The 26,203-nt window shown below is 36.3% G+C and overlaps 1 protein-coding gene across 1 annotated transcript; it reads left to right on the plus strand.

The window, feature by feature from the left end:
• The first annotated feature begins 948 nt into the window (after positions 1 to 948).
• On the plus strand, positions 949 to 25,112 carry LOC123878461. The gene is made up of 8 exons (XM_045925632.1): positions 949 to 1,082; positions 1,234 to 1,326; positions 1,459 to 2,996; positions 7,730 to 8,013; positions 12,716 to 13,489; positions 16,565 to 16,786; positions 22,269 to 22,376; positions 24,883 to 25,112. The coding sequence occupies exons 2-8, from the start codon at positions 1,252 to 1,254 to the stop codon at positions 25,110 to 25,112; spliced, it is 3,231 nt and encodes a 1,076-aa protein (XP_045781588.1). The 5' UTR covers positions 949 to 1,082; positions 1,234 to 1,251.
• The last annotated feature ends 1,091 nt before the right edge of the window (positions 25,113 to 26,203 follow it).

Genomic DNA, 26,203 nt, shown 5'->3' on the forward strand with positions numbered 1-26,203 from the left:
TCATAATTATACGAACGTCACACCGCAAGCTAGTAAAGGCGGTGGTCCAACCATAAGCGGAAGCGATTTTGATTTTTTCTTTTCTGAAATATGTCGCAAAACGGAAGTCAGGTAAGTAATGTTGACACTAAAAGCGACGATCCAGAGGTCCCCGGGGAAGTGTCAAAAATAGGCACGCCATCGCCATTGCGTTGCCCACCTTTTTGTCCCAAAGAGGCAGCCTCATTGAGTACTTATGTAGGTATAGAGTGATCGCACGCAAGTATGAACTGTTGGCAGACGTTAGAACGGACTCAAAATCACACCGATCGCAGAACTAGTAACACAGTGTCGCGAGCGATGAATGTTTCTCGCGAGGATTCCCGACGGATTTTCTTTATTTAACGAGAAATATGGTTAGATGTGCAGTTCCAAGTTGTAGCAATGATTCACGGAGGCAAAATAAAATAAACAATGATATTTCTTATCATCGGTAAGTTGTATAACTTTAATATTTTTATGAATTTACTCAAGGTGTAAACGGGTAGCGGGCAGGCGCGCGGGCAGGTGTACTCCGCTTGCGAAGCCGCGCCGCCCGCTTCCCCTCGACACGAGTGTTGTGCGTAGCTCGATCCAAATATTTTATCGACTCGTGGTATCGACTTGTAACAAGAAATAATTTAAATTTTTATTCTATTGTAATTAATTACGTTAGAATTAAAAACAAGCAGATTATTTTTTATACATCAATTAATTATTATTTGTTGAAAGTATTATTATTTTACCTGTAAGTAATAGTGTGTAAGTAGTATTATAATACTAAGAGAGTGAGTATCGGCCGATTGTGAATTGGTTTTGTAGGTACCAAGTACAAACTTTATCAATTAAAAATTACAATTAATTCGATTAATTACTTGAATTCCAGATTTCCGAAAAGCCGTGAAATGGCAAATAAATGGGCCAAAGCGATAAAAAGGCGTAACTGGGAGCCTAATATCAGAAGTGCCGTATGCTCCATACATTTTAGTCCTTCGTCCATTTCAGAAACAAAGCGTGGACTTCGCAAGCTGGTTGAAGGAGCTATACCAGAACTTCACCTTGAAGTAAGATTTTACTGAACTATATACAAATAAGTACTAAAAATAAATTATAATTGATTTTTGATCACACAAAAAACATTTTTTTATAGTATTCAATCAAAATTTAACCTTAATCGTAACCTAATGAAATATAACATTTTTATTCTTGTTTCAGGTTCAAGATTGTGTGACTATGAGTGAAAAAATGACACTTTCTACAGACCAAGTCAATGTGGTGCCTTCTACGAGCCAAACTACGGGTGATGAGGCAAGTGCTAATTATGTAAAATTAAACTTTAACTGATTTTTGATCACATAAAAACATTTTTGTTTAGTAGTCAATCAAAAGTTAACCTGAATCTTAACCTAATAAAATATAACGTTTTTATTCTTATTTTAGGATCAAGATTGTGTGGCTATGAGTGAGAATCCTTCTACCAGTCAAACTACGGGTGAAGAGGCAAGCGCTAATTACGACTGCACTCTTAACCCCGGTGACACGCCAAGAAAGCGTAAATTAAAGCGTCGTATCATCTATCTAAGTGAAATTGCTAAACGACGGCGATTACGTTGCAATGCTCTCTATGTCCAACGAAGTCGTTTAAAAAAGAAAATAGCGTCTTTGAAACAAATGCTAACTCACCTTCGCGAAAAACAATTAATAACTCAAGAACATAACGATATTCTTGAAATATGTAGTCCATCTGCTGCCGAGCTTTTCAAAAGAATGTACCATAAAAGCAAAAAATATTCCCCCAGTCTTCGTGCATTTGCACTGACTTTGCATTTTTATTCGCCTAAGGCATATGCTTATGTACGAGATACATTTAATACTTGTCTTCCCCATCCCAGTACGATTAGAAAATGGTATAGCAATATTAATGCTTCTCCGGGTTTCACTGAGGAAGCTTTTAGAGTTTTACGAGAGAAATCTCAAAAATCGGATAAAAAAATTATCTGCAGTCTCGTATTCGACGAAATGGCCATAAGACAATTAGAAGAATACGATGGCAAATCTTTACATGGTTACGTTGACTTTGGCGCAAAAGTAAGTGGTAATGTCACTGAGCTAGCCACCCAGGCTTTAGTTTTTTTATTGGTGGCTATAAATGATAGTTGGAAATTACCGGTAGCCTATTTTTTTGTCAACGGAGTAACAGCCGAACAAAAAGCAAATTTAGTAAAAATGTGCTTAGCAAACTGTCAAGAAGCCGGCATTGAAGTTGCTTCAGTAACATTTGATGGTTGCCCATCCAACATTGCCATGTCAAAGCTGCTTGGATGTCGCTTTGACCAACATGAAAATTTTGTAACGTCGTTTCCACATCCTGTTACAGGCCAAAAAGTGGTAATATTTTTAGATCCATGTCACATGGTAAAACTAATAAGAAACACTTTACAAAGTAAAAAAGTTTTTAAAAATGCTGACGGTGGACAAATAAAATGGCAATATTATTTAGATTTGAATGCGTTTCAGGAGCAAGAAGCGTTCAATTTTTCAAATAAATTAACGTCTCGCCACATATCATTTGAAACTCAAAAAATGAAAGTAAAACTGGCTGTTCAGCTTTTTAGCAACAGAGTTTCCAAGGCTTTGGAATTTTGCGACAAAGAACTACGTCTCCATAACTTTGAAAATTCTGAGGCTACTGTTCAATTTACACAAATAATAAATAATTTATTTGACATTTTTAATTCTCACAAATTCCCTGATATAGATTACAAAATGCCAATAAATGAAAAAAACAGACATAAATACTTTGCTTTTTTAGATTCTACATTTGAATATTTACAAAATTTGGTTACAGTTGATGATAAAAAACTCATATACAGTAAAAACAAAGTAGGTTTCTTAGGATTTTGCATTTGCATCGCTAGTATGAAACAATTATATTTGAGACTGGTCGACGAAGAAAAAAGCTTAAAATTCATTCTCATGTATAAGATAAGCCAGGATCACATAGAATTGCTGTTTTCAGCAATCCGATCACATGGAGGATTTAACAACAACCCGTCTGCTCTACAATTTAAAGCAATTTATAAAAAACTCTTAACTCATATGGAGTTAAGAAAAACATCTAAAGGGAACTGCTTCCCTTTAGAAAACATAATGTTATTACATTGTTCTTCATCTGTTGACCATATAAATTTAACAACCAGAGGAAATAGATCTCAAGAAGATGAAATTGTTAGAGATATGACAGACTCGCAATTTATGACTGATTGTGAAGAAGATTTTGGATTACCTGAGAGTATGTTATCTGAGCCATCCAAGCAAGTAATTTCTTACATAGCTGGCTATGTAGTCAGATTTTTGCTAAATAAAATTAATTGTAAGGAATGTCGAAATGCACTTGTATCGAACGAAAAAGGCCATTATCATAAATTTATTATATTGAAAGACAGAGGTGGACTTCATTATCCATCAAATGATGTAATAAACATTTGTATACAAGCGGAAATGACGATTAGGAAAACCATATCACTCAAAAAGACAGGTAATTTCAAGACCCTTGGTTTAGTCACTGAGACCTTAAAACTGTTTATAGGAAAAAATATTTTTAATTCTCTTCGTGAACACATATTTTATCAATCGCCTTGCAGTAATCACTTAATTCATTTGTTGCGAGCAGTGATTGAAAAATATATAGATATAAGGATAAAATATCTAGTACGTAAAACTGCAATTAAACAAAATAAAAGGCAAATGTACAATAAATTAACACATTTCAAGGGTCAATAGTTTATTAGGAATGAACTGCATTATATTATACTAGAGGATGCCCGCGACTTCGTACGCGTGGACTAAGGTTTTTTAAATTCCCGTGGGAATTCTGTAATTTTCCGGGATAAAAAGTAGCCTATGTGTTATTCCAGACTATAGTCTATCTCTGTGCCAAATTTCAGCCAAAACGGTTCATGCGTTGTTGCGTTAAAGAGTAACAAACATCCATCCATCCATCCATACATCCATACATCCATCCTCACAAACTTTCGCATTTATAATATTATATATAAATATTAAATATATATATTATATTAAATATATATATTATACTAGAGGATGCCCGCGACTTCGTACGCGTGGACTAAGGTTTTTTAAATTCCCGTGGGAACTCTGTAATTTTCCGGGATAAAAAGTAGCCTATGTGTTATTCCAGACTATAATCTATCTCTGTGCCAAATTTCAGCCAAAACGGTTCATGCGTTGTTGCGTTAAAGAGTAACAAACATCCATCCATCCATCCATCCATCCATCCATACATCCATCCTCACAAACTTTCGCATTTATAATATTAATAATAATAATAATAATTTTTAACCATTATTAATTTTTTTTAACCATTTTTGGACAACTCATTTTCCAAATTTCGTAATTTTATTTAAATAGAGGATAATTTGCGAGGATACAATAGAACGTAAAACTGTGATTTAGTTTTTATTTGCGTTTGATTTTTAAATATTATTGTGTATTATAGTTAAGTATGTCCTTGTGTTTTATTCTGCTACAAAAAAGATTAATAAATATGAGTGTATATTATTATAATATTAAGTATATCCCTGTTTTATTCTGCTATAAAAAAGATTAATAAAAATTATTTTATATTCTAACTGTGCATACTCCTGTTTTATAAATCTCCTAATTAAAAATTCAGGTGTTTGGGGACGCCCGTCAGAAGTGAAGTTTATACGCATTTTGAATGGTGGCTATTTTTTCTAATTTTAAAAACAGTTTCCTCTCTTATGATCACAGGACGCCTCAGATATCGATTTTGCGGCCTAAAAATAGAGGAAAATCAAAATGGTGGCCACTTTTTCCCAGATTTCGATTTTGAAAATATCGGTCCACAGTGCCGACTTGACGAGCAGAGTTATAGGGCACTATGAAAGATGAAAGTTAGGCACTTATGAGTAGACACTGCGTAATATGTAGGTATGACGTGTTTCCACGATATCACTAATGATAAGATGATAAGAAAATTATTACCATAATATTAACAAGTAAAAATAACAAGACCTCAGCCAGCATTTCGAATTAACCCTTTGTTACTTTTATGGGGTTCGAATAAAAATGCCAGTTTCCGAAACAAGAACGTTTATTTTATTTATCGACGGACGCAAAATAAATATAATAAGTATTTGGTTTTATTTTCACAAGTAAGTTTACAAAAAAATATTTAGTTTATATCTTAAGATAGGAATTACTAATGTAGGTACGATAACTTCATTGGTAAAACTTCACGTTAAAATCATGGCGCATCACTATCCAACGGACTCTGCCGCGATATCTATAAGTTAATATGTATAGAACAACTGCTTACACTTGGCATAAAGGCGCGTGAGCGATATACTCGCTCTATACCTACATATGTACTCAATGGGCAGCCTGCACTGTTATTTTTTCCTGTGGCAAATCGTTATTTAATAATGTGCTTTAGAATTAATTAACAGTGATTTAGAGCGTATTAATCAATGGTCATCGAAAAACTCATTAATTTTAAATCCTTCGAAGTCAAAATTTTTGATACTGGGAACCAAAAAGCAGGTGTTTAGATGGTGGCTTCAATGCGCCCAAAATTAATATAAATGCGAGCTTCCATAGAACGGGTTTACGAAGCCCGCAATTTGGGACTTACTATCGATGCGAAACTTCATTTTGAAAACTATGTACAAGAAGTGGCCCGCAACTGCTTCTACCGACTTAAGATTTTATACAAAATAAGAGATTATATCAATACCGATCTGAGGACTAAGCTGTGCGAGGCGCTTATTCTCTCTTAGTTGAATTATTGCATCAGTGTTTATGGCCCGTGCTTACTTCAACGGTCCATGCGACTAATACAAAGAGTCCAGAACGCACGCTAGATTTTGTTACTATATACCTCCTCGGACCCATGTGACTCCCTATTTAAACGATGCTAATATACTTAATATGAGGTCGCGTATTGAACTGCATTTCAGCACTCTACTGTTTGGTGTTTGTTATCCAGAACAAAACGCCGGACTATCTTCATAATAAGTTATCTTGGCATTCCCCAGCTTTATAACAAAGATAACAAAATCAGAAGAAAATACAGAAGTACCCGTATTGGAAAAATAAAATATGAAGAGATAAAAAGCGGAAACAGAGCAAAGTCAGCTCAGTCCACCACAATGTCAGACAGAGTGAAAGTTATTAGTGACACATTGGTAGAAGAAATCCCCAGCGGAACGGGATTCAAATACAGCCCCAAAAGCAAAATTGAAACCGAAGCACGCAACGCAATCGTCCTAACACCGAAGGAAAAAAAAATGGAGGTGAACAAAGCAACCACTTCAGTAGACGAAAGCCTGGACATCGATAGTCACACGGCGTCAGGCGAATACTAGGCGTTCGTCGCGGAGGTGGAGCAGCAACCGAAGAAGAAAAAAAAGAGACGTGGACGGAAATGCAACGACGGGACCCGATACGGCATCGTCCGAATGCCGCAATACGTACGGAAGAACCAATAAAGAAGTAAGGAAATCTCGAAGAAAAGGGCATACAAGGGGTCCCTGACAGATAATATATAACTTAAAAATTAAAAATAAACCAGCATATAAGTAACAAGATACCTAACTCTGTGATTTTTACAGGTAAACATCCTCCGACGGGGGAGGGGGATATAACAAGGCAGTCGCCGGCGCAACTTTTAATACTAGGGTTAATATTCGAAATGGATAGTTCTGCTTGAGGCAATTCACTTCGCCACGGCTCTCGAACCACTAAATTTTCACCGTGTATTTATAACTAGCAGATGCCCGCAGCTTCGCCCGCGTGGATTGGTCAGATCCCCTGCAGCATCAGGATTGAGGAGTAGGACTCCAAATTTTTTATGAAACAATGTCGCAAAGTTCCTCTATCGATTAAAAAAGAAATACTCAAATCGGTTCAGAAATCTCGGAGATTTCGGTGTACATAGGTAGAAAAACACAACTCCCTTTTTGAAAGTCGGTTAAAAAAGTAGCCTATGTTACGCCCTGGTCAATCCTCTACTTGCCTGTGAAAGACCCGTCAAAATCGGTTCAGCCGTTCCAAAGATTAGCCTTTTCAAACAGACAGACAGACAGACAGACAGACAAAAATTTTAAAAACGTGTGATTCAGTTATGGTATCGTTCAAATAACCATATGAGCTTAATATGAGGTAGTTATTTCGAAATTACAGACAGACACTCCAATTTTATTTATTAGTATAGATACTGCACTACGAACTGAATTTTATAAACATACTAGATGACGCCCGCGACTTCGTCCGTGTGCATCATGTCCCCACATACACATATTATTACAATATTAGTATGATACCTATTGTGCTACAAATACGTGTAGATAATACAATAATAAAGAATAGTCTCCAATCAATGATGTGTGGTTTATATTAATTCCTCGACACAATTTAATACTTACTTGCTGATTCTAATCAATCTAATTTTTGACGTGACAACGTCTTATAATTCGATAGAGCCGGCTGCACGCACGAAAAAACATGACTCGTGCGGCGTTACCTCGCTCTGAGGCGTTCCATGTAATGCTTGAAGTGCAAGCGAGAGCGCGGAACGAGCGACAAAGAAGCACAATCGGCCTTTGTTGTCACGTTCAACTATCGTCAGTAAACCGACTTTACAGACAACCAATTTTTTTTTTTACAGGTCAAGACAGAATGCTGATGCATTATTCCCGTCTGACGATGAAATAATAGAAGTTCATCAGCCTGACTTAGAAAAAAGGTCAAAAAAGCGTAAGCAAGATGTTGATGCCGGAGAACCTAGTACATCGCGCGTAAGTCCTGCTCCAGCGCGCTCATCGGCCAAGAAATCTGCGAAGCCGACCTTCAAGACAATTCTACCGCCAGCCAAAAAACCGACTGCGTACGACCTGTTTGGAACTGACAGCGAGGACGACAGAGAGGACTGTGCCACATCAGCTGCCTCGGGTAAAAAAATCCACCATTAGTATCGTGTGTTACAAGGAGATTAGCTAATGGCCATTCACGTCAATTTTATTCGAAAATAAGACCGGAACACACTTTATTGATTTGAAGATATATACGTGTCATGAAGTTGAAGACGTAAATCTATAAAAAATAGATCCAACGAAGACACAGAAGCATGGCGTCGTTTAACCAATTTCATTATAAGCACTAGAAAAGAGTACAGAAAGTGCTCACCCACTTTCATAAGTAATTACTATTAAAGGAATAATATAAATAATGACTTTATTATTATCACTACATAATTTTATAATCAATTTAAACAATCATTAAACTTATTATTACTTTACCTACCTATTATTATTATTTTTATGTTTTTATTACATTTATTGTTAATGCATTGAATATATTAAATGAATAAACCAGTGTTTTCTTTTTTTAGTCATACCTGCATCAAAAATAAGTAATATTCATTTAGTGAGATGTGAAAATTGTCAAGTTGATAAACCTGAAAATAAAACTCAATATCACTTAAGAACATAAATTGATTGAAACTATCTTAGTCAGACGAGTCAGAGCTGTATGTTCGGCGTATATGTCTTTGCAGACTGAACAATTGGGAACTGCCATATCAATGACATACTCGTAGCTTTCTTTGTTTGCAGACACTTCAAGTAACACAGAGATTTTCAGGAATTGTGGAAGGATCATGCGGCGTAGGATTTTCCAATTCCTTTTCAGAAACATCCAATTCCTTTTCAGAAACATCAGTAGATGAGCTAAAATCAACAATACGAGAAATGTTTTGAGCCTTTAATCCTGTTGGTCGAGGTAAAAATTTCTGAAGATTGTCACACTGTTTCATTACGCGGCGTCACAGTTAGATTATCGTCGGCATCAGCATTAAATTCATCAGGAGTCAAGTCCAGTATTTTTGATGCGTTTATATCAAGATTACGCTGATCTTCGTCAGAGTCATTGTCAATATTAGCATCAGATTTAGGATTTAGTGTTTGTTTATATTTTGAGGATATGGTATTTATTTTATTTATTTATTTATTTTATTTATTTAGTAATAGACTTAATTAAAAGAGAAACATTTTTCACCATTTTTTATAGACCAAAGCACTAGATAAAAAACAGACTGGTGTTTGGAATTTTGCAGCCCAAATAGACCGTAGTCTGTGCTAGGGCTGACAAAAAAGAAAAAAAAGATTAATTTATTTTATGATTTTACGATTAAAAAAAAAAAAAAAAGTTAAGCCTATATTTTCATTTTTTACAAACAAAAAAAATAAAAATAAAATATTTTTTGTGCAACAGTGTTTATATACGAGGGGTGGCTGAAAAGTTCTGAGCCTAGGGCATTAAAAGTCTAGATAAAAATCTAAATAAAATTTATTTTTCAATATAGTCCCCATGGACTTCAATGCACTTTTGACATCTTTTATAGAGGGCTTGTATCCCTGAAAAAAAATAAGCCGCGTCTTTAGCTTGAAAATGTTCATTTACGGCCGCCTTCATCTCTTCATCATCTCCAAATCTTCGTCCCCGAAGGTCCTTTTTCAAATTTTTAAATAGAAAATAGTCGCTAGGGGCCAGATCTGGACTATAGGGAGGGTGGTTCACTTCATCGAATCCAGTTTCTCGCAAGGCTTGCCTCGCAATGCGCGCTGTGTGAACCGGCGCATTGTCTTGCAGAAACAAAATTCCTTTGCTGATTTTGCCTCTTCTTTTTTCAACAATGGCTTCGCGAACTTTTTTCAAAAGCCCTGCATAATACTCTGCATTCATCGTAGTTTTTTTTTGGAGGTAATCTATGAGTAAAACTCCTTCGCAATCCCAAAAAATGGTGGCCATGAGTTTGGAAGCCGATTTTTCCACCTTGAACTTCTTCGGCGGCTTTTCCCCCTTCTCTATCCATTGCATTGACTCTTGTTTCGACTCCGGGTCGTATTGTCGGATCCACGTTTCATCAACGGTGACAATACGAGTGCAAATTTCCTCCAAATTGTCCTTGCACAGGTCTATAAATTCTTCGGAAGTTTCAACTCGTCGCTGCTTGTCCAGTGGCGTGAGCATTTTAGGCACCCAACGCGCACTGACTTTATTCATATGCAAATGATTATGCATAATGTCTCCAACTCGTTCCTTACTGATGCTCAGCTCTTCTGCTATCTGCCACAATTTTACTCGCCGATCGTCCAGTACAATTTTTTTTACTTTTTCGATGTTTTCATCAGTGACTGCGGTGTTCGGCCGGCCCGAGCGGGGGTCGTCTTCCAGAGTCTCTCGGCCTTGTTGGAATAGGCGTGTCCATCGTTTAACCGTGGCTGACGACGGTCCAGATTCTCCGTATACACTAGACATTTCTTCAAAAATTTCTTTTGCTGTTTTCCCCTTTTTTACGAGGAATTTTATGACGGCGCGATGTTCCAATTTCGTTAACTGCAGCGATGACTCAGACATGTTGATGTTCACGGTTCAATTACTCAAAGCTTAATGAAGCTAATGACATGAAACTTTTCTTATATAGTGGGTAGATGTCGCTCAACTAGTGACCCGCCGGATGAGTAATTAGCACGAATGCAAGTGCCTTAGGCTCAGAACTTTTCAGCCACCCCTCGTAATAATATTTCAAAAAATATGTATATAAAGATAGGATAGGATTTCAGATAAAATTGACGATTGATCTTCTGGGATTGCTTCAGGGTTGTAGGGATACAAGCCTGTTGCTTTGAATCCGTTTACTATGTTAGTGTGTGTCATACATTTGGGCCACACTTGCGAAAATATTTTATTGAAATCGGCTTTTTTCAATGTCCTATCAGGGGTAACTGACGAGAATTTCAGGACAGCTTCATCCCAGTGATGCTCGTAGGATTTACTTACCGATTTGTCTAATAGTTGCAGCTCGTGTGTAGTATTGGAAGGAAGGTAGTACAAAACTACATATATCATTTATTCAGCTTCATCTAACGCCTGATAGATGGCACTTTGCACCATCAAAAATTAATAAACATTTATCAGCGACTTTATGTTTTGCCAGGTGCTGAATAAATTCCACAAATGAGTCTGAAGTCATACTTCCCTTCAGTGCCATTCTAACCATCGTTCCAGCTGGTAGATTTTCTGTTAGATCTGGTCTTTGCCTTTGGCCTTTAAAAATGATCATAGCTGGAATTGTTGCACCCATAGCATTGACACACATTGCAATGGTCACATTCTCTGCATGTTCCGGGGTAATGAGATGAACCCTTTTGCTCCCTTTTCAGCCAAAACTGTATGCTGTTTATGCACAGTTATATGCATAAAGTGCACTTTTCCGTAGTACATTTTTTTTTCACAGTGCGCTTTTAAAGTGACAAAAAAATTAAATGCTAATTGTAGTTTGGTACCCAGAGCCTCAATAGAAGGTTTGTAGTGCTGATACATTATCTAGTAATGACACAACATCGTTTGTTTTATTGTTTTTTATCACACTTTTTTTTAATTAGTCTAATTGTAAGAGAATTTGGTATTTTGTTAAAAAACCCAAAAATATTCATAACTTTTAGGGCAATGTAAATATATGCTGTTGAAAAATTTTTTGTTGGAAATGACCTCCTCTATCTCCCTATTGCGTTTGATCCACGACTTTTTGGACACCTGTATAAGCTTTCTGGATGTTGCAGTATATCTAACTCAGCATATAATTTACGGATACTCTGAAAATGTTGTTGAACAATAGGGTTATTCAACTTTTGTGCACGAGCTGCGTTCATTATTTGAGGTTTTCGTTTACTAATGGATGAATTTCTATTTAAAAAGGATCTCAACAAATCTACACCGGTAATCCTTTTGGATTTATTGAAATTATTTTTGATATCATATCTCTCGCAAATTAAGAACGCTTGTTTTCTAATGAATCCCAATACTTGCAAATCTTTTTATACACGAAGCTAAATCATTTTCTTGTTTATTCGTTATAATAGGCTTTCTCCCCAAGCGTTTGATTTCTTGACCTGTTTTTAAATGATCTCTTAACGTTCTTAGCGGAATATTATACTTTGTTGCTGCTGATCGCTGAGTCAAATGACTTAATGGCAGCTTTCATAGTGTCTTCAGGCCATGACTGCCCTCTTCTCCTACGTGTGGAATGAGATGGATTCATTTCTCCAATCTGTAAAAAGCAAATTATTATGAGTACACAGAAATATTCGCCTTGTATAAATGCGCCCACTTAAGGATAATAGCGCCCATACAGGCTATTAACGCCCAAATCTCACTTTACGGGGCGTTATTACCCGAATAGTAACTTCCTAGTTCTCATATTTTCACACATAATTTCAAACAAATCAATCAAATCGTCTGTAGGCGACGCGATTAAACCTTTTGTATTGAAAAATAAAAATAGACTGAAAAACGTATTTCATGTCAAATTTGGAATATGTTTCAAAAAAAGGCAAAAGACGTTCAAAGTTTGTTTACTTCTTCTCTTACGAACAGCCGCTGACAATGGTAGCTCTGTTATAATATTTTCACGAAACATCATGAAATACGTTTTAACGCCTTTACTAAATTACTGAGACTTTCACTATCCTCTACATCGTCAATGACTTATTTGTACTTTTGATTGTAGGAAGTTATCTTTGGAAATCTTTCTTTAAACTTTTTTGTGAAGTTGTCGATAAAAGATTTCAATAAGTTTTTTTTTTCAGATGAAATTCACCTGAAGCTGTTGTTACAGCAACATTGATTAGCAAAATTGACGCTATTTTTGACGCATTGAATGCCGATAGACCCGATTTAAAACCATTTTCCACAAACCTAACTAAAGAAAGTGAACATATGAATTTATTTAAGGAAATGAAAATGTTTTTTCAAAACATTGATTTTATTGGGGCTCGCTGCACTCCTCCTTCAGTCAATGGTTGTATAAGAACCATAAGGGCTGTGGAAAGGCTTTGGCATAATTTGCAAGAATTTAGTATAAATGCACTAGCCACCCGAAGGAAGTTTTTACGTGGTATAGAAACACGTTGCATCCCGGGGAATACAAAAGTTCCCACGGGATTTCAGATCCTAAATCCACGCGGGCTCATCAGGCGAAGCATTCGTATGCGATCGCTTGAAAAATGGAACGACCGGTACCGAACCGGTGAAACAGCCGGCGTCACCAAGATATTTTTTCCTGATGCGGTGGCGGCCTACAGAATTATAGGCAAAATGGAAGTAGACGGACTCGTCACCCAGGTGTTGACGGGGCACGGCGGATTCTCCGAGTACTTGCATCGCTTCAAGTGCAAGGAGAGTCCGTCTTGCGTCTGCGACCCCGGGGTGTCCGAGTCTGTTCTCCATCTTCTGATCGACTGTCCAGTCCATATGTACGAACGCATGAAATTGGAACAAGAAATCAAAATCAAACTGTCAACACGAAATATAGCTGAAATCATATGCGATACCAAAAAAAGAGCCACTGTTCTAAAATATTGCAAAAGTATATGTATAAAAGTAAACAAGAGAAATAGTAAGTAAGTATGCTGGTATAGATATAATTATATCATATTTTTTATACAGCATAGAAAATAAGTTTTTTTTTTTTTCTCTTTTTTTAGAATAGGCAACTTTGTAAAATACATAGTAAGATAATAAGTAGCAATATTTTATTGTTAGTTATTAATCTAGCACATAAAATAGCATATGTAAATAAAAACATAAAATAAAACACCCCCAAAAAAACAAAAACAACAGCACATAGGAAGGGAACCCACCCATCGTATGAAAGATGACGAACGAAAGAAAGATTAAGTATGAAGAATAAAAGTGCGAGGAGAATGCAAGCGAGAACTTGTATGCAAGAGTAGTTAAAAATAGGAAGCCATAGTCTCTGATAATGTTAGAGGAACTTGTAAAAAAAAAAAAAAAAACCACGCGGGCGAAGCTGCGGGCATCAGCTAGTAAGTAATGAATTACATCAGAAAGTGATCAACATATGTAAACCCAGGGGCACCACGTATGAATATATAATTGAAAATGTAAAAGGCTGCTGTTTAGATAAATATAGTACAGTTGTCTTGTTGATAGGTGACAGCATGCAAATAATAAAAAAAGAAATTTTGAAAAGTTTTGCATACCTATTGGACTTACAAGAAAATACTGTTGTAAATTCATATTGTGTACTTTTCCTTACTCTTGCACTTTGACCCCAGCACAAAATAGGTATAAACTGAACAGGCTTCTAAATAATTTAAGTTTTGGCCACAGGGATTATTCATATAATCGACACAAATAATTTTATAAAAAAATTTTCATTGACAAAGGGTACAATGTACTTGCCCCTTAGTTATAAGAAACAAATAGCTACCTAGCTAGCTTGGTAGCTTGTAATATACAAGACACAGCCATTTTTAGCTTGAGTTCTATTGAAATGTTTTTTTTTTTTTAATAATTAGCGATACGATATTACTCTAGGACGCCATCACAGATGCCATCTTGGACTGGATGTCATTCATTCCGTTTCTCTTGTGGCTGCGCGAATGTGCTCTATTTTCCGTATTTTATTAATTCCGACGACTCTGGCTATTCTTTTGGACTCTTGTGATTGCTTTTACCGACTGACCTCTGCGTGTACTCTGTTCCCCTGTTTGCTATTTGGATTAACCGTTGCGTGTATTTTGGACTTTGTATTGCCGAATTTTATTGACGTCATGGAAAACCAGGATGATCAACAACCATCCACGAGTGGTGCATCACGGAGGCCCCGGGATTCCAGTTCTGATGAAGACGAACCATACGTAAAACGAAACTTATATTCAAGTGAAGTTGTTGGAATGTGGAACCTTGCAAAGGTGATCCGAGAATTAGGTACGCGGGAACAATGTGTGGCATTTTCCGAAGAGCAAGGCCTCATCAAAAAAAAAACAAATTATGCAGTGTGCATCATACACCAATGCGGGTGGAATATACGACCAACAGAACCGTTGGCTCGTTTTCTTGTAGCAAGCATGTTTCGTGAACGAAGTGAAACGAAACATGCTATAGTGAGCTAGAATGCCCAATTATACACTACTGCCATAAATAGTAATATTTAGCTGTGAAATAAACTCGTCGATTAAAGGTTATCATTATTTGGCGATTGAAATGCGACCCTAAGATAGAAAAAAATGTTAAAATACGGGGTACGTAATTTCTAAATTTATTTTTAATTGTGTAATTGGACTGGAATGTCCGTTTTTATTAAATAAATAAATAAAAAAATAAATTGCCCACCTACCGTAACCTACCTTATTTATAGGTGGCAATGTTGTATGGTTTAACGGTAACCAAAGCCTACCCACATTTTAAAATCGAATAAAAAAGAACGGCTATATGATGTAAATTATTTATATAAATTGATAAAATATCATACTTATTTACAAAAAAAAAAAAAAAAATTTTTTTAGCATCGAGAACTTTTCTAATTCTGAGAGGAGACCCGTGCTCTGTAATCGAATATATCGAATAATGTAATATATCGAATTTTAATAATCATTGTTTATTGTTGATGAAAAAGATTTACATCGTACCCATATTATTGTTATAAAATGTACCTATTTATGGCACAGGCAAATAAATTGTTATATCGAAATAATTGTATTTTACGATCGATAGTCCGATATCGATCAAAATATTTCTACTCTCGCAACTAGCATCGGTAGCTTGATTAGAGAACATCACTAAAGCAAATTCTGACTAGCAATGACATGCACCGCCCTCCGCCCGCGCTGCCACTGTTTGTCGGCATCATCAAAGGTTTGCCGCCAAACGATACAAACAGTGCGCCGCTAGCGACACTCGCGCCGCACGCCGGCTGATCAACCAATCGTGTTGCAACCGCCATTCGCCAGCCAATCGCGTATGCTCAAGTTGTTTGCCGGGTTTGGCATAATATTTTGTTTATGAAGTTCACTTTTGCAGAAGTTGTGGAGACAGTAGGTACTTCAAAATAAATAATTATAAAAAGTTTTACCAGCAGTGGGGCAAAATGGAAGTAAGTACCGACATACTTTAATAATGACTGAGAGACAATAGGTACATCAAAATAATTAATTATAAAAAGTTTTACCAGCAGTGGGGCAAAATGGAAGTAAGTACCGACATACTTTAATAATGACTGAGAGACAATAGGTACATCAAAATAATTAATTATAAAAAGTTTTACCAGCAGTGGGGCAAAATGGAAAAAAGCACCGACTTACTCTAATAATGACTGATTTTAATTTCTGCTCAGTTTTGATAGACAGTAGATACATACAAACATCATAATATTAGGTACATTACCTATCTACTCACCTACCTATACTAGGTATTGTAAGGAAGTTGTATGTTATGAAGTTGAGGTTACAAATGGATTTTTGAGAGCTTACGTAGGTACCTGGGTACCTAGGTCCCTGTATTTCTGTCAGAGGAGACATTGTGATGTTTTGGTTTTGCTTATGACATTGTTGACATTATGTATATTTTATGCTGTTGACTAAAGGAGGTAAGTACCTTCCTATCTAAGTACGTACGTCTATTTTGTTGTGTTAATCAGGACGACGAGAACACAACGCCCAGCGAGTGGACCCCTTGAAGCGGGTGCTTGCACCGCGGGCACCAGCGCGGGCGGGGACGAGCTTATCGGCTCTTCTACGCGCTGCGATCGCTGCCGCAGACCACAAAGACGCTGGACAGTCGTGGCGTTTCGAACAGCCTAACGTCCAACACGCACGAGCTCCGTCATCGGAGACGGAGGCGCAAGCGCCCGCCTGCGCCAGTAAAGATTATTCAAAAAAAAACCCTGTCAGCTGAGGAGTGAGCTGCTAGGGACCTGAGGGAGGCTGGACCGTCCTGGGCTTACACGCCTTTCGAACGATACAGCATCCAAGGGGCCTTCTGCAAGCGGCGGATCCTGTCTGATCCTCAAATGACTCTGAGGACAGTGACCCTGGACATGGACCTGGGCCGTTGAAGCGAAGATGTATTCGGAAGTGAATATGATCTTGATTCTAAGAGGGGAGGTGTTAGATAACCTCCATACCTATCCTACCATTCCTAAGCTATACCTATTATTGTTACTCTAGGTGTGTTAGAGACAAGTACTAAACTGTTACTAACCTTTAGCCCTTAATCATACACTCACATTAGTAAATAAGTCTATTTTTATAATCAATTAAACTGTAAACAAATGCTTACACAAACAAACCAAATCTCACCCTCGCCCTTTAGACCACTCGTTATACCCTCCAGTTCCAAATAGCATAAATACCCTAGATATCCCAAAATCCTTACATTCTATTCCCATTTCTATTCCACGTCGTTACTCTTTTTCTTTAGTATTAGTTCTTTGTTATTATTCTACTGTTTTTTATTATAATTTATATTAAGTGCAAATTAAATTTATTAGTTTTTAAAAAGCCTATTAATTACCGCGTTAAGTAACACAGCGACAAAGCTAAGTATAAACTTGGGACTTTTTGGTCAAGATGTAACACATTTTGCTAAGCCAAGTTTTAATACATTTTGAATAAAATAATTCTATGCATTTAAATTAAATAACAAAAAGAACTTATTACCGATTCAAGTTCAACAGGACTAATGGGAAGTTCCGCTCCCGCCCGCAGTCGAAGGCGCACGCTTCCCAAGTTTTGTTACGGTCGCTCCGCGCATTTTTAATCTTTAAAAATTCAAAAAAGTGGCTTTTTCTAAACCAATCCGCACGTGCTATACGTCAAAAGATGCGGGTTTGAACGCCCTAGTGAGTGCCGCAAAGCGCTTTTCAATCTATTCTGGATAAGGGCACATGTTGGAGTTGAGGGCAACGAACGAGTAAACTACTGTTAACAACTACCTCAAGATGCTGCCTTATATCATGAGTCATAGACAACTAGACCTATATCAGATTAATTACTATTATTTATAAATAATTGGCGGGAATGGATTATAAATCACATTTAGTTATTAACTATTTAGATCAATACATATTGTGTCGTATTTTACATTTAGCTGATATAATTGTTACGTTAATTGTCTATTTCATCACTATGGTTTACCTCTATGGTAATTTGTCAAATAGCTTCCCGAAAACTAGTACCTACCTACCTTAAAAATATATCTGTCAAACTGATTTAAAATAGCGAAGGAGTCGAACAAAGACGGGCATTGAGAAATAATAATTGTAAGCGAAAACTATGTTCAAAAATACAGTGAAGTGAAAATGGAAAGTGTCTATTATTCAAACCTATCCCTATACTTCTGCAACACTACACAAAAACAGTGGTAAACTATAGTAATTTTTTTTTGATATAATATAGTAAAAATATAACATGTAAAAATAAATGTAGAAAAAGACTCTGTTAAATAACTCTGTTAAATTAATTAAAAAAAAAAAAAAAAAAAAACAGGACTAATGGATTTATTATCGACCGTACATACTGATTTAGTCTTCACAAATTGCCTAGTTATCGTAAAAACATACAACATTGTCCACCTCTATGAGATTTTGATCGATCACTAATATCGATTAGCAGACTGTTGATCTGTATTATCGATGTGAAAACATGAACTCAAAAAAGACTACCCTATATGTTATGTATATGTTATTGATCTGTGGATATGGTGTTGATCTGTGGGTTGTCTAAGTTTTGTTTGTTATGATATCATCCGGGCCGATATCGCTGAGTGCCAGCTGCCGTAATAAATTATTCAAATCAAATCAAATCAAATTATTTTATTTGCTTAAATGCGGGTTAAATAGGTCTTACAAATTCATATTGGTATCACCACATTTGCCATGGAATGGCGTGCAAATTTCGTGCATGAAACATCAATGGTTAAAATCACTCAAAGTCCATATCTATCTATTTTATGTCAAAAAATTCTTTAAGTTCATAAAAATAAACATATTAAACTTTGTACACGTTTACATCTAGAGGAAACAAGATAAAAAATCGGAAGCCGTTTAGCAGACGATTCTGTTAGTCATTTTGTGCTCCTTAAAGGACCTACTTTCAAAATAGTTCGTAATAATGGCTTGTGATTTGAACTGAACAAATCTTTCATTTGATTGGTATATGTTATTCATTATTCTGTGATATTGACATTTAACTATAAGACCTTGTAAGATTAAATAATTGCAACATAACTAAATTAAATTCTTACAGTAACTATTTTAAATTTTATTCTATTGACAGAGACTTAATCAGACCATGACAGCAATTATTTAATACTACTATACTTTGACCTTATCTTTATTTTGTACAAATCTTGCTTTATAATACATTCTAGTCGACATTCTCATAATATAATAATATATAAGAATGCAAATGAATAATATTTAATATCTAGTAATGATAATTTTAATAATTTTAATCCTATTCTTATTGTATCTTTAATATTAACCATTTTACTGTACCTAAAATTGTATTTGCCATGCCCTGACAGGGTCTCATGTATTTAGCTTTTAGCTTTAAGCACCCACCATCAATTAATGTAAATGTACATGAAAGCAAATAAATAAATCTGAATCTGAATCTATTCTGTTATTTCTAATAGTCTTGACTTATTGGTATATTTTGTTTATTAATCTGTAATACAAGTATCTAATGTATCTGCTGAATAGATATAGTTTTATTTAATTGATAAAAATATCTCAGTTTAATAGTTTCAATTCAGTTCAGTTTACAAATTGATCAACTCGACTTAAATAATAAGTTTGATTTTTTTTGATTTCTCGTTGTTTTGATTGTTATAAAAGAACTGTTTGATTACTAAAAGCTTTTTGTTTGATATTAGAAAACGCAAACGGAACCAATAAGTTGGTATCCAAAAGATCCACATCACAAGGATTATACCTCCGATAGTATTCGAAAGAGCGCGTTCGCGGCAGTGTCTGCGCGTGCGTCGCTCGGGCGTATAAAGATGAACAATGGGAAGTGATTCTATAGGTGATAATGCGCGCGATTCGAACGCTCACGAAATACCTATACCTGAGGACGAGAGTATGTCCGGCGAACTGCGTGTGATCGGGCTAAATTGCTATATAAGTTAACTAAAATATTTTTTAAGATTCGAGGGTAAGTTATGATGATTGTAAATAATAAAGCGGCATAGTCACTTAGTGACTGAGCTTTTCAATAAAGAGTAAAAAAAAAAGGATTATACAGAATACAGCAGCTAAAAAAATATCATTAATGACGACTTTTAGAGGGCACCTATGAAAAAAAAACTTCTATTCAATCCAGTGCTGGTATAAATGATATTTATAAACCCAAAAAGCGTTTTTGATGGCGCATCCCAATTGAGTTCACTCCCCACTTCATTCATATCGGATTTGAACATCCATAAATTTTTAAGTAAATAAAATATTTAAAAAAAAAAACATTCCGTCGGGTTCTCATGACAGTGTGTTAATAATTTTAAAGCTGCAATTGAGTCCATTCTACGAAATCAAGAAAATGATTTTACATTAGTGATCCGTGCTGAAAGACGTCGCAGGAGAGCGTCGTGGTCGTTATAATGCCCCTAAAACAAATGAAGTTGCTGTTGTCTTTGTTGATCAAGAGTGTGACATTGTGTTGCGAATCCGTGATTGGTTGTGCAACGGAAACCTAGTAGATTAGTACGCAAAATATGGTTTAAAAACTATATCTACAGGAACGGTCGCCTTCCTTCGTCTGAGTTAACTCCTTCCTGGCTTCATAGATGACGCTAGGGGTTCAGCTTAGGCGAAAACACGTGCCTGCGCACTGCCGCGCATAACAAACGACGCGACGCCATATTTAAAAAAGAAGTCATTAAGGCGAGCATCTGTGAGGACGTACATTCATATACGCGCGCGCACGCCAATTTTCTGGCCGCATATACCTACTCGCATACAACCCAAAACCGCCACAGCATCCCTGGAGCAGATTCCGGAGCCAGGAAGAGTTGCAGAGACAAAAGGTTAGTGACCTTTCTTGCTGGATTTGTTTTTAGGCCATATTTTGTTGATCTAGGTTTTAGGTTGTACATATCACTACCGCAACCGCTCCCGGATCCTTGGCTACACGCTGAGGATGAGGCCGCTTGGAAAGAATTAGTGAAACTCATCGGGCATAATATGATGCATTTCAATATCCACTAATTTACTGCCGTGACGAGGATGGCTGCCATCAGCGAAAGCCATGAAAAGATTACATTAGTGATGAGTACATTTTCCATGACAAATTAAATTTAAGAAGAAAATAGTTTTTAATCACTTTGGTAATCATTGATAGTGGATATTTTTGGTTCTTTTTTTTATACTCTAATATTTTTTTCTTTTTATCCACTTAGTTTTTACTCTTACATAGTTGATATTTTTGATTTTACTCAATGTTTTTTTAATTATTTTTCTATAAAGTAGGTACTTACTTGGTTCTAGTTAAATTGTGTGTTTTTAGTTTATTAGTAATAATGCACTTTCTATTGTTTCAAAAAAATATGTACATATGTAGCGAAGCAAATCGCTAACTGAAGTACCCACACCGACGAGATGCAGTGCATTTGGCGCCCAACGAACAGGCGAATACCGGGCATTCGCCACCGAGGTGGAAGAGCCGGCGCACCCGACAAAAAAGAAGAAAAAGAGAAGAGGGAAAAAGAGAAATGGAGGATCCCGCATGGGAATCATAAGACTGCCCAAATACAAAAGGAAAGAACAGTAGAAAAATAAAAGGGGGGGGAATGTGGTTATCAGTAAAACCGACGAACCCTCGACTGCTTCACCACGTTACACATATATTAAGAAATTGTATTACTTAAGGTTAGGGTTAGATTAGTTTTATTCTTAATATTGCACCTGTAATTGACAACCATACTGAAATTATGTTGTATGTTTTATTAACATTTAACTGTATGGAAGTTGTTGGTGAAATAAATAAAAATTACTAAGTAGAGTAAAATTGTGTCATGGCATAAACCCAATCGTTTTTGAGAAAACCACAGATAAACTATGTAGTTTGTTATTGGATGAAACGTCCATAGCAGCCCGCTAAAGAAAAGAGTGATTAAGACTGTAATACATATATCAAAGGAAAACGCAGAGTCGCAACAACGGTGTATTATAGACTGCTCAAATGAAATGACATGGCATTAGTTCCTAGAATACACATTATAGTGACTACGACTACGACTACTTTGCTGTTAAGGGTCGTAAAATCGTTCCTCTTTTTGATACTCCTCATTTAATAAAAGGCATCAGAAATAATTTGCTTACCAAAGGTTTATTATACTCTTAGAGTATGACCACCATTTTGATCAGCTCGGCTATAAAAAGCCGGGCGCTATTCCTCCCAAGCACGAGGCTCATTCCGACGCTGATTTTGGTGCTGTATCGACGTGGTCTGGTTCGTTTTGTTTCTATTTTTGATTATTTGTTTTTGTGTTAATTTTTTTCCAATCATAAACTATTTTAGAACTAGTATTTGTTTGTAATAAATTTTATTTTTTTAAAAAAGGGTTTTCACTTCTGTACCTAAATATACATATACGACGAAAAATAAAGAAAAAGTTGTTAAGTGGGAGTAATTACCAAAAGGTTTACGGTGCTGATAAGTCCTATGGGGAGCCTCAATTACAACATAAAATTACTGAGGACATTGATCCTGAAAAAAATAAAATAAAATGAGAGTGAAGCCACAGTTTTGCAGTTGTTACTGAGCACCTGACTGCAAGGGGAGATCTGCCCGTGGAATATCGACAAGTGGTAGATATTACGCTTCTAATTATATTTCATACGTTTCATTCTTCAGATATCACAGACACATGTAGTAACCTTCATTGAACTGGCAACTCCGCACTTATTTAAATTTTGAGGGTGATCTGAAAAAAAAAAATATCTCCCACCAAGCGGCGCTCCCGCCCGAGCGCCGAGCGACGCCATTTCTCATTTCTTTTATTGTGCGCGGCAACACTAGATTAAGTTAGTTTATAATATGTAAATTGTTAGTAATAAAATTAGGATAAGGAACTGCTGTTTCCTTTCGCACCCCCTGCAGCCGCCCTAATGTAACTTGTAACGTTGTGAAATCTGCATTGGTGGCGCCTGCTAGCGGTTGACGCGTGAACTACGTCCACCCGCGAGGGTTGGTGTCGGTATGTTAGGTGGCGTTGAAGATTACGTACTGTTACACCCCTTAACTGCAACCCAAAGAGCTGACTCAGGGACAGCTCGGTCTTGACACAATATCTGATCAAGTAGTTTTCAGTCAGTTCGGTCTCAAACCTCAACCAGGTCAAACGTCTTTTAAATTTCAATATCCATGTATTTTCAAGTATAATAAAGTATAATTTTATTTTGTGTAAAGTAAATCCTTTTTTTTTAAAAAAACGCTACCGGTGATCCTTTGTAACAGTACAAAGTCGAACTAATATGGATTTTATTTGTTTTTCTTTACACATTTCCCGTTTTATATTACAGTCGAATACAGCTTAAACTCAAATAATTTTTTTGTCATCGCATAAGTTGCTAGGTGTCCTAGAAAATGCAATTTTTTATAGTCTGTGCTTTTAACAATCGAAGAATTTTTTTTCGGTGGCATCACATACAAGGATTGTGAATGAATTTTCTGAAAAACATGGTGAACGTTGTGTCGTGGTAAAAGAGCAAATTACGCTTTTCTTTTCTGCAGGCATTATGCCAAATTTTCAGTAATTTATTCAAATAATATGGGAGTAGGAATTTCTTTGTTGGAGATGAGCCAAAATTCGGGTGTGGGGGATAATAGATGATCACTTGCTGATTATCTTTTGGGTGTTGTTTTCTTCTTCAAATTTCAAAATTCAGTCTCCAAGTCTACTTCTTCGGAGTTCGTCTTCAGTTTTCATCTTCAATGATTTCAAAACAACTCAGGATTATTCGGGCCAGAGGAAAATTTTGTTTTTGCTTTATTATTTATGTAATTTACCTATTTTCTGTTCTTTTCCTATGTACCGTCTTATACCCGGCTATTGTGTGTTTTAATTTTGTGATAACTTTTCGTTGGAGACTGTTGTGGTGTGTGTGCTTTGTATTTGTGTGTGGTGTAAAATTTTTACAAAAAAAAGTTTCAGGGAATATAAGCAATTAATTGAAGCAATTTTACCATCCATCACAAATCTTATCAGAACCATAGAGGGCATGGAAGCAATTTGGCAAGTTTTAATAAAAAGTATGGTTTAGACGCAATGTTGCCAAGCAATCAGGACCCTGTTGAAATTTTTTTTTGGAATATCAGAAGTTACGGAGCGAGAAATGATGCCCCTAACACTTTATGCTTTGAAGAGGCATTTATAGAATTGACTAATGATTTTAAGCTTATTTCGTGGTTTAACGACGGTGGCTCGTGAAGTTCCCGCGAAAAGAACAAGAAAGCGGTAGATCGGTACTGTCCATGACAGCTTTGAACTTCATCTCTCACAACACAGCAGTCGCGTCGTGACCACGACTCATGTAACTGGGTCGAAATATCGGCTTGCTGAAGTTCCGCAATGGTTGGAAATACCAAAAGCAAACTTAGCTCTGGCTGCTTATGTCATGAAACTGAGAACTGGTGATTCCAATGAAAGGTTGGCAACTTCATTAAAACTGTCTAGGCCAACTCTAGAAAAGTGGTTACATCAAGTGGGAGAATTACTTGCAGAGTATTTTGTCCCTAGGAATCTTGGTTAAACCACTTAAACAGGCAACAAATGATAGAAAGGAATCTGGCAATACCTAACTCTTTGTTTGGAAGCTTTGAGGGAGTTGACAGACCAATAGCCATTTTTGACGGAACATATTGCTATGTGGAAAATAGTACAGAAACCTGATAAAACCATTTTTAATCGTTTGTACCGAGGGGCATATTATTGATGTTTTGGGTCCATACCCAGCAACTACGTCTGATGCCGACATCATGAAAAAAGAATTTTCGAATGAAAGACCTTTGTTGCACCAATGTGGATATAGGACCTACGTGCCTACTTCATTGGAGGAAGGTGAAACACAAATGTCAACTAATGAGGCAAATAAATCAAGAGCAGTCGCCATCTGCTTGAGGCCTATACTGGCCAATGTTTTCGGAGGTCGTCTGCACACTTCTTGCGAAGTCTTATCACGATAAAAAGACCTGCATGGCTATTCTGTATCTTTGAAAGTTTTCGTTAGACACTGAGTCCAGTTAGAAATCCATGAAATTTAGGTCACGTGTTTTTCTATTCCGTATCGAATGCGTGGCTAACTAATTACGAGTACGAGTAACACTTGGCAGTTGGCCAACATTAACATAGTAGCGTATTTTATCGACTTTATATGGCCAAATTAAATATCTCTGCCTGACAGGTAGCGTAGTAGAAATGTAAGACTTTTTAAATTGTACGACTTCGACTAGTTTTTAATTATTATCTATGGACATTTGACATTGACATTACATCAGTTTGAACTTTGACTTGAATTTAAACGGTTTTGTGTTTTGCATAGATTAGTGTTTTGTAGTACCTAACTTTGAATTATGACTATAAAATTACTATAGAATTACAGTATTCTTGAGTGCTTTTATTGTGTACCTACTTAATTATTCCTTCAGCACACAATTTGAACGAAATCATGAAGCATATTTTGTCTATTTAGATGCCTCCAAGAAGAAAAGTCTCTGTGCGCCAATTCGAACTCTTGGTCGAGTTTGCAGAGACCCAACGCGATATTGCGATGGGTCATCTCATTGGATCAAACATGGTTGGGACATCGTATTGAAGATAGATGTCCCCATTGGGCGCTGATATGTACCCGTGGCATAAAAATGCAGAGCTGCTAGGATCTGCAATAAATATAAAATCCAATTTTTGTGTTAAATTAATCTCAATATTTTCTTCCTCAATATAAATATCAGAATTTTATTTTTATTTGTTATTTTATTTTGTACCAGAAAGTTGTAACAATCAAGAGACAAAGAAAGTAAAAGTGGACAGGGAAGCACTCTATAAGAGATCTCTACCAGTGACCCTTGGCAGTGCGAGAGGTTGTAAAGGGAGTAGAATAGGTACAAAGATAGAAAATAGGTACTTTAGTACCTACATGAGACTTACCTTTAGTTCAATGCGAACAGCTGTCCTTCGTCGAGCGGCTTGGAGGTGAGGCCCGAGTTCCTCTAACACCTGCTGGTAGCCAGCCTTGCTCAAACGAAAGTTCGCAATGAACTCTGTTTCTGGCAGCTCC

This window comes from Maniola jurtina, chromosome 26 (assembly GCF_905333055.1).
Source record: "Maniola jurtina chromosome 26, ilManJurt1.1, whole genome shotgun sequence".
In the NCBI taxonomy this organism is placed as follows: Eukaryota; Metazoa; Arthropoda; class Insecta; order Lepidoptera; family Nymphalidae; genus Maniola; species Maniola jurtina.